We start from the raw sequence: 10,158 nt of genomic DNA, 5'->3' as shown, positions 1-10,158 counted from the left end.
TACGACCATATCAAGGCATGGCGACAGAAGAAAGCAATATTTCATCAAATAGTACCATTTCGGAAAATTTTCCCAACAGGATAAAAAGAAAACAATAAGCAATCAGACGCGCAAGACGACTTATCAGAATTGTCCATTTAAGTCACAATCTTTCGAATAAACAAGAGTGAAAAAATGTCATCCTTGAAGTGAAGTTCTGAGCATTGGATGAAATTGACGCCAGTATCAGTAGAGCCGTTTGAAAAAGGGTTAATTTATATACATGAATATTGCATTTTTCTCATCCTGAGACCCTTTATTTTTAAATTTAAATACTTACTCTCACTCAGTGGCGCCGACTCCATGGGGCCTTAGGGGGCCCGATCCCCCTCAAAAATTCGTTATGGGTGTGAAGAAAAAATGTGTCATGCCTGTCGCTTTTCCCCGGAGTGTCCAGATATCGAGATTCGAGTTATCAGGGTTCTAATGTTGATCATATGACTCTTCTTAAATGCTTTAAAAACTTAAAACTCACTACTTATAAAATTTCCTGGAGCAAGATCCTCGGTTTGGGCCCCCGCAATATTTTTTGTAAGTCGGCGTCCCTGCTCTCACAATATAAATGGACTTTTTCCACCTAAAAGCAATTTTCTGGAAAAACCAATCACCCCACTCATTTAATGTCGTCCAGGTGCAGAATTGCATCACATGAGACTATTTAGAACATTTTGTACCAAAGGAGACGAGAGAACAACACACAGTAGGGAGCAAGACAATTTCTCGGAATTGTCTGCTTCAATCATCCATTTTTCCAGGACTCTGTGCGGCAAAAATCATCCGGCAACTTCCCTAAAGGGCTCTCGAGTTCCGCGTGCGGAGTTGAGTTGGTAATCGGCCGAAGGCTCAGCTCAGGGAGAGGGGAGAGACAGAAGAGAGACATCAGGGCCGACGGGTCCTTCCAAGCTATAAAATGTTGGCCTTTTCCAACATTTGCGCCATACCAGAGAGTAACATTCAACCAACCCCAACTAGGCAGACTAGACTACCTCTCGTTCCAACTCAGGGAAAAGCGGGCGACGCTAGGCTGAAGGAATAGCGCGCCGCGCACTCCGAGGTACACGTTAAGACGGACAGGCGTGCCAGCATGAGGCGGTGGCAAGGGGGTGTCGTGCTGCTCGCGGCGGCGCTGCTGGCGGCCGTGGCGTGGGCCACCAACCCGACCGAACATCATCCGAGGAAACCCGGCATGTACACGAGCAGATACGACCACATCAACGTGGACAACATCCTGAAGAGCGAACGGCTGCTGAAGAACTACTTCGACTGTCTGATGGACAGGGGGCCGTGCACGGCGGACGGGAGCGAGCTTAAGAGTGAGTATATTACGTGCAAGAGGGAAAGCAATAGGGTAGTTTCCTTCATCAAATGAAACGAAAGGCATTGATTGCGATTCGTTACCCACCATTAGTGTATTCATAATATACAAATTATTTCGTTTTAGAAATACCGGTTTAGACGAATGGCAAGAGTCAATTTTATCCTTATTTGAAAAACGCCAGATTGGCGGCCATGCGATGCCACTCCACGTGACGTCACAGGGACCTAGTTTCTATACGAGTAGATAGGAGTTTTACATCGCCTGAGATTACCAATGCATGAATGAGGCACATAGCTCAGGGAAACATGTCTTAATAATCTCCTATTAAAACTGGCTAACGTCGGAAAGTTTCCTTCGTTTGATGAGGTATTAATAATCCTTTTTTAAGCCAAGAGCTACCTGCTAGCAGGGTACTCTGCTACCTGTTAGCAGCCTGCATCGCAGCGGTGCACATATCCTCATCCCAAGGTCACTTCACATGGCGGCAGCGGGAACCAGAACGTCACACGAGCTTTTCCCAGCATTGATACTTAGCCGTCGCGTTTTCGCGCGCTTGAAAATTTTCACTTTTCCTATGATCGCGGAAAATAGATATCGTCATTAAAAAATCTAAAAGTGAGAAATGCGTACTCCAGGAGTAATAATCTTTCGATTTAGGCAATAAAAAATAAAAGGAAACCACCCTATTATCCTCATCATGAAATTTTCATCATAAATTTTCTATCAAACAGTTCACCCACATAAATTCAATTCTGCTCTTTCATAAATCCATTCAGTTCTTTCACTAACCCAGTTCGGCGATGTGGTCATGGCAAAAAAGGATTTTTTTTCTGCATGTGCAAATACCTGATCATCTATAAGTAATTGGTACATAAGTACACATCCCTCATCCGTTGCACTCCAGCCTCCAACAGTTCCTACGAAACTCCTCAGTTTCCACTCAAGATGATAAACTCAGAAAACGACTTCTCTTCGCCCCTTCGTATAGTGCTCAGTGGGTCGAAATACGGAGATTCCCTAGAGTTCTCTTTCCATCTAGACAACACCACTGCTTTCAAAGGAAGCATAATGTGTTAATAAAAATGCCAAGAAGAGAAGAGAAAATTAAGTATTTATGTAAATAAGCGCAGCATCGGGTCTCCAGAGTCAAATAGCTACGCAACAGATAATCGTTGAATTCCTGAAAACAGAAATAGACTCCACAGAGAGTGCCATAAAAAATAATTATATCACAGTGCCTGCTCGTAACAGTTGGGAAAATCCGCGAATTAAAAGAGGATGGCTATGTGAACGAAAAACAAAAGATAAAGGAATCAAGTGCTTTTCTGGTGTGTTAACTGGATTTATTTCTCTTGGGTTCTCAACCAGTGAAATAAATAGCGGAAAGGAAATATTATGATGGGCATACTAGGGAAACATGAAAATAAAATAGTCTGTAAATAGATACTGCCGGGTTGAGGTAAGACAGTGAAAAAAAAAGTTCCATCAAATTATGTAAATATACTAAATTTAAATTATTATTTTTGAAAGATTTATTTGGGATTTTTCTTTAGAGAGGTGGAAGCGATAGTGAAAACTCTGGCCGTCAATACTGAATTTCAAATTTTCCACGCTGCAGCTCTACTTTCATGAAAGCAGTGATGCATATTGTTTTCATAAAAATGTAGAGGACCAACCAACCCCTGCAGCTATTATAGGATATGTTTCTTTAGAGAGATTTGCACAGACCTACCCTTTACTTAATTATTTATTAAAAAAATATTGATACAAGTAGGCTACCGCCCGGTGGTAGCATGAGAATTGAAAAGGAAGGAATAAATAGCTTACCTACCTAAGATCAAAGTGAAGGAACAGAAAATACACCGATGGGATACAAAAGATACACTGATACGAATATCGTACTACTAACAAATGAAATTTGAACTAACCAATAATTCAATATCCAATGCTCCCAAATGATCCACAATGACTTTGATCAATAATCAAGGAACACTTGCTCTTAAAAATGTTAGTATTTGCGGGGAATGTCATAAAAATTTCTTCAGGTGGGTCATTCCACTCCTTTATTCGAATATCATGAAAAATATAACAGAACCAGCGCAGCGAATTGGGGATATTGCAACGACTAAAGCGGTTGCCGAGGGAGTGTACCCTCTCTAGGACGAATGCGATACATTGAGTTAGATTTTCGCTATTCGCAAGCAAGAGGGAAGGGGTAATGCGCTATGCGGGTTTTCGCTATGATGTAACGCCGAGATCAGAGAGCATGCAGCGACATTTATCCGCCATAGAAAGTCCTCACTTGCCCTTGGACGAGCACATAATTAACGGCGGGGCAGATGCATAGATGATGAGATTGATAGGCGAGCCGTAAGGCGAATCTTCATTCCTCGGGGCATAAAAGTTATGAAACGCGGCATTACGCCGTTGGTTTATCTGGTAGCAAAGAGTTGACGGCCTAATAATGCGGGGTTACGCTCAAGTGACCCTTGCTATCGCGATTTACGGTAATTACGGGGAGGTGCTAAGCATTCATACCTCTGGAGAATTTACCCACATTTCATAATCATAAGAATAAAGGGCTTCAAAGGAAAAAGGTTTTCTCAGAAAAATATGATAACAAATAATATGTTCCCGAGCAATGGAAGATCGATAACAATTTGAAATGCCTTGATTTCGCATAAATTACGCAATATATTTTCCGATTTTTTGAACCCGTAGCCTCAAAAGCTTTAATATGCCAAAGGCAAACGAGCATAAGTTGAAGGCCACCTTCGTCTTAGAATATGACACTAATTTTCTTAAAAAAAGACAGAATTTCGCTCTACCTACAACCATTTGTTATTTTCTTTGTTTACCTTAGGTTCCATTAGGAAGGTTGCTATAATAATGAACGCAATAATTCCTCTCATTTCAATTAATGAGAATAGATATACGATATGTAAGCTACATGAAAAATTTTCATTGATTGAGCCAATTAATGTCCAATTGCGGTTCAAAGAAATAATTAGCTATTAGTCATCGGTGCGGAGCAATTAGATGTGACATTACAGTACCCATTCGTCAATGGCGGTGTGCAAGGAAAAAAATAGCGCGGATATCACCTGGGAGGGAGAAAATCAACGTGGAGTTTGGCGAATTTTGCATTCGAAAATTAGCGTGAAAATTTGGAATGCGCATTGCCGTGTTCAATTTTTTTGGTGCGCTTTGCGACCGTATTTTGTGAACTATAACCGTGAATCGTGGATGAAAACAATGAAATTAAAATAACGCGAACATAATATGGAATTGAGAATTAAACTCAGGAAAATAAATCGATGCGGCTAAAAATTTACTACTCCACCCAATTAAATACTCCTAAATGAGGCAGTTTGCTGCCATAGTTCTGCAGAAGAATGATAGATGTCGCCCGGTCAACGCTTACATTTTTCTTCGACGCCCCGAAGCTAGGAAGCTAATTATAATGATGCAATTAACCCTAATTTTTATTTTTGCTCTTCTTTTTTCAATAAACTTGCCTTTACTTTTCTTACCACAACCTCACTTTCAAAAATAGTAATTCAATTGTCATGACCTCCATTCGAGATAACCACATAATGTATCGTTGTTTAGGCAATATTTGTGGACTCTCTCTCACTCTCATAAGCATGAAATCACACCATCATATTAATGCAATTGCGTGTACAATTGAACCCAATATTGAATAATTTTGCTCATTGTTTCAGTACATACTGAAAAATAGACGTCCCACTCAGGAGAACACTTAACTGCAGATTCAAGGATCAAATCCCGGATGAAGCTTTCAAACCACACCTAACAAAATCCTCGATGAGCGAGGCGATGCGATGTAGAAAAACAATGGTCCCCTTACCCTGATAGAGAGAAATTAACATGCCAGTCACTTAGACCGGGGTGAGCTCTATCCTCACACCCACACCAATATGCGTGTTGATCCAAGGGGTGAATGATTTTGGTAATGAACATTTTATAGTGTGTATATCGTAAGTTTGTAAGTACCGTAAGAACAGCTAAAAAAATAACTTTCGACCATTTTGTTATTTATGATAGGAGCACTTCGTGTTTTATACCATTCTTGTTAGCTTTTTTAGGGCTTTAAAAATATGCTTTTTAGATTGAGATATTATGAGAAAGTAAAAAAAGTTAATAATTCCATTCGAGGTGCTATTTAGTTACCTTCGTCGTGGGGAGGAAAGGGACTCGCGGCTCAGGTACTTCGCGGGCCCGTGCGCCCACTTACGATATACACACTATAATTCCACCAAGAAAGTGAAATAACCCCAGAAAATTACGAGAGATTCTTTAGTTTGCCAATCTATCGTTTCCCTTTGTAATTTTTCGTGTCCCTACATGGTCATTGCTCACTCCAAATGGAACGGCTGTTGCAAGCCATTGACCTTTGAAATTCTTTCTTTCGCAGGGAATATTCCGGACGCCCTCAGGACTGGCTGCAGTAAGTGCACCGAAAAGCAAGAGGACGGGGCAAGGAAGGTCATCAAGCACCTCATGGACAACAAACCTGACCTTTGGAAGCAGTTGGAAGCAAAGTGGGACCCGGACGGCGAATACACGAGGAGAATCACGGCTGCTGAAGAGAAGAGGTCGAAAGCAAAGCCTTAGAGGGAACCATTTTGACCTCTTAAACCACAAGAGGAGCAGGCAGCGGACGAGATGATGGACTTCCGAGTTAGTGAATCAAACATATAGATCAAGATACCAGACTATTCACGAGTGAATGTTATGCTTGTACATAGTGAAGATATAACCAATTGAAAATGACGCGCCAGATTCATCAGACACAGCGGGGGTAGACAAAGTGGTAAAATATGAGGATAGAAGTGAAAATAAAATGCTAACGCATCTGACGGAACATCGCCATAACATTACGAAGAAAACAACCAATCGTACGCCTTAACTTGTATCACTTTGGATATAAATATTACCTACCACCGCCATCTTCTGGTTCCATTATGCTGGTGTAAAAAGAACACTATACAAATTAATTACACGTAAGCTGCCAGGTAATGAAATAATTTTACGTTCACTCTGGTACGTTAATGCAAAATCACATACCAAATAAACTTTTTCGATGTAGTGAATCATGCTTAGAACTTAATTTTTTAGCATACCATAGTCATTAAAATGTTAAGTCACCTGATGATAATGACTGATAATAAGAGGTCATATTATTAGGGTATTTCACTTGTTTATTTTGGGCATTTAAAATTTTCAATTTGCGTGTTACTCGCCGAATTTCAATTTTAGCCTCTACCAATCAAAAGAAGATTTCCTCTAAATGCAGCGACGGTGCTGAAAACAATTAGAAACAGAGTAAGATTTAATTAATCTTCTTCCAGACGCTACAATATTCTTGATGGATTGTGATTTGACTCACTGATACTCTCCTCTTCGAATAAAAATTCAAAATCATCAACATGGACAGTTTTATTCGCTTGCACACTAATATTATCTAACGTTTTAATTCCTTGGATAAACTACACTCTTATATACGCTATGACTCTTCAATAACCCTTCATCTAACGCTCTGAAATAAATTAAACATTTTTTACTAAATGAATTTTTTTAAAAACCAAGGTTCATAAAACATACATAAATAACTGAATAGTCAATATTCTGCTTTGATCTTAACTTTAAATTTCACAAACTCGGAAGAATTCAAATTTGCGATTAACAACCAGATCGCAAGCAACTCGAAGGTAAGTTTGAAGGAACCAACACATATCAACTTATGCGGCATGAAATAATTTGCCGGAAAGTGAATTAATACTAAAAATTACACTGATCTCATTCATGTATGAATTTTTAACAAAATAGCTTGCAATTAACACACATTTGGTATTCTGAATCAGTGGTCATCACACTAATGCCTGCAAAGCCACGGGTTATTGCTTGGACTTCGAAAATAACCAGCCAAAACTAGAGCTCCTTTAATAACAAGATACTATCTCGGTATTACAATTCTTCATAAACTACAGGAATAAAATCTAACGTAAATGATTGGCATGATAACAGATATTTTTACTGCACCGCAAAAACTTTTTTACGCGGATAATACTTTGCAGAGAGAATTGGATGAAAAATTCCATCGAAGGATCGAAGGCAACGCTATTGTATATTTTAACATTTCTACATACTATCGGTCCAATGGAGTTCGCATCATTAACTACTATTTGCGCAAAAAACTAATTCCAATTCCAAACTAATAATGCCAAAGGCTTACATTTAACCATCCCTTTCTAACACCTTCTCATTTTCCAGGGCCCATTAACTGGCTGTGATTGATGCAAAACGTTGCGTCATTCTCTGGCAATAGAGTTGACAAGAACACTAACCCTTTATATGCTGATTCACGACATTTTTTTTACCTAAGTCTTACCTTTAATTCATATTAAAATACGATAAGAAGAGGACAGTTCTTGTTTCAATAAATGAAGACTGACAAAACTATGACTTAAAGTTTTACCACATTGATATGTGAATACCATCTGTGTAGATTTTAGTCAAATAAAAAACTCTCAACAGAAAAGTATTGAGTATGCTGTTTCATTCATACCACCTTAATTTCACGGAATATTCCAGCATTAAGTTTTTCCCAACAAATGCTGAAGAATAACACATTTCCGAACCTAATGAAGCACCAACACAAAATTAAAAATTTATTGTGCAAGAACATACCTTAAAATGTCACACGACATCACCTAAGATACTGTCACTTCTCAATAAATACTTGAGAGAAAAAAGATTTCGTGTTGCGTTTGAAAGGTGTAATTTGAGTCCTCAATTTCACAGCACCATCAAATTCGTCTTCCGCACGGCACAAACGATTCAAAAGGCGTTTTAAATGGGACACATGATTGCGCAAGTTAGAACGGCATTAATTTCTCTTCCAGGCGTGGAATAGGGAAGTTTCCTTCGTATAAGAAAACAAAAGGCATTGATTGCGATTCGTTACCCACCATTAGTGCATTCATAATATACAAATTATTTGGTTTTAGAAATCCCAGTTTAGGCGAATAGCAATGGTCAATTTTAACCGCATTTGAAAAAGGCCAGATTGGCGCCCATGCGATGCCACTCCACGTGACGTCACAGGGACCTAGTTTCTATACGGGTAGATAGGAGTTTTACATCGTCTGAGATTACCAATGCATGCATGTGGCACAGAGCTCAGGGAAACATTTCTTAATAATCACCCATTAAAACTGCCTATGTTCGCAAAGTTTCCTTCGTTTGATAAGGTATTAATAATCCTTATTTAAGTCAAGAGCTACCTGCTAGCAGGGTACTCCGCTATCAGTTAGCAGCCTGAATCGCAGCGGCGCACATACCCTCGCCCCAAGGTTACCTCACACGGCGGCAGCGGGAACCAGAATGACGTCACACGGGCTTTTCCCAGCATTGATACTTTGCCGTCGCGTTTTCGCGCGCTTGAAATTTTTCACTTTTCATTTGATCGCGAAAAATAGATATCGTCATTAAAAAATCTAAAAGCGTGAAATACTTACTCCAGGAGTAATAATCTTTCGATTTAGGCAATAAAAAAATAATAGGAAACCACCCTATTGCGCTAATACACGAACGAAATTAGAACGGGGGCTATTTTTCCATATCACGTCCACTCATTCTCGCATGCGTTCTAGCAATTCACCGCTTTGCACGACGAAATTTTGACTTCGCCTTAGTACACATGTCTCATTGTGCAATTACGTGCCCCGTGCGAAACGGCCTCGACACAAAAATCCACAAAAAATATGGTGAATGTAATAAATGACTAAAATAGTATATTATATTATGTTCTCATATTCCGAACAAAATTTGTGTACTAGTATGTAGTCAGCTGAAATTCCAGCGCACCTAAGACTTTTTGGCGAAAACGCATTGAGATTTATACAAACCTGAATTTTTCACTTTCATTTTGCCGGAGAAGGCGACTTTAAAATCCTCAAAATTCTTTTTACTTCTCCACCTAATTGCCATTTTGTCATTATTTTTCTCTCCTTTTAAAGCTATGCACTCATAAATTATAAAACATACGGTTATACATTGTCATCAGTTGAAGAAGCCAAGTTTTTTACCCGTCCGCAACGAATTTCCTCCATTTTGCTGTTAGTTCTTACTTAAAGATTTAAATATGAAAGAGTATGCGGGAAATTTCAAGTCTGCACCGTCGAAGGCAGGAAAATTCATATTAACTAGTACGGGAAAAATTCTCCCTGGAATAATTTCAACATATTCATTTATTTTTTTAACTGACATGGGTATTGAGGAACACGAATCCCGTAGTCGTGGGCGCAGTGGCCCGGAAAGCCGTGGTTCGATTCCCGATCCAGGCGAACGTTTTCCCATAGTAACTAATGTGACATAGACCGGTGGTTGAGGTATGAAATTTAATACAGGGCAAAAAATGGTAAAAGTCTGGAACTTTCTCCAGGGGGCAGATGGCGACTGGGTGCACTACCTCCCTCCACAAAATCACACGTACTGGCTCAATTTTTAATGGAAACTAAAAAAAGAAAACAATTTATAAAATCGGGAGAAAAGAGGTCTTTTAAACACCCTGAGGAGAAGACGGGACAAATTGGACGGCCACATTATGAGGCATGATTGCCTGATGAGGACAATCAGGCCATCATGCCTCAAAATGTCATCAGGTGGCAGGTGAGTGAGAAGAGGGGCAAGGGATGGCCCAGTGAGTGAGTTACATAAGACAAGTTAAAATGGGTGTAAAAAAGAAGAAATACGTAGCCACAAAAAGTCTGGTG

General features: G+C 39.5%; 1 protein-coding gene across 1 annotated transcript; it reads left to right on the top strand.

The window, feature by feature from the left end:
- The first annotated feature begins 961 nt into the window (after positions 1-961).
- Positions 962-7,922, top strand: LOC124165810 (ejaculatory bulb-specific protein 3-like). The gene is made up of 2 exons (XM_046543336.1): positions 962-1,352; positions 5,796-7,922. Exons 1-2 carry the CDS (start codon positions 1,124-1,126, stop codon positions 5,993-5,995), a joined length of 429 nt encoding a protein of 142 aa, XP_046399292.1. The 5' UTR covers positions 962-1,123; the 3' UTR covers positions 5,996-7,922.
- Positions 7,923-10,158: the final 2,236 nt, after the last annotated feature.

The sequence above is a fragment of the Ischnura elegans genome, chromosome 9, assembly GCF_921293095.1.
Source record: "Ischnura elegans chromosome 9, ioIscEleg1.1, whole genome shotgun sequence".
Lineage (NCBI taxonomy): Eukaryota > Metazoa > Arthropoda > Insecta > Odonata > Coenagrionidae > Ischnura > Ischnura elegans.
This window is presented reverse-complemented; position numbering and strand designations above follow the sequence as displayed.

Excerpts from the sequence above, each read along its gene's own strand:
- LOC124165810 (XM_046543336.1), top strand. The coding sequence starts at position 1,124 with ATGAGGCGGTGGCAAGGGGGTGTCGTGCTGCTCGCGGCGGCGCTGCTG. Across the intron at positions 1,353-5,795 it reads GGACGGGAGCGAGCTTAAGA|GGAATATTCCGGACGCCCTC; the intron begins GTGAGTATATTA and ends TTTCTTTCGCAG.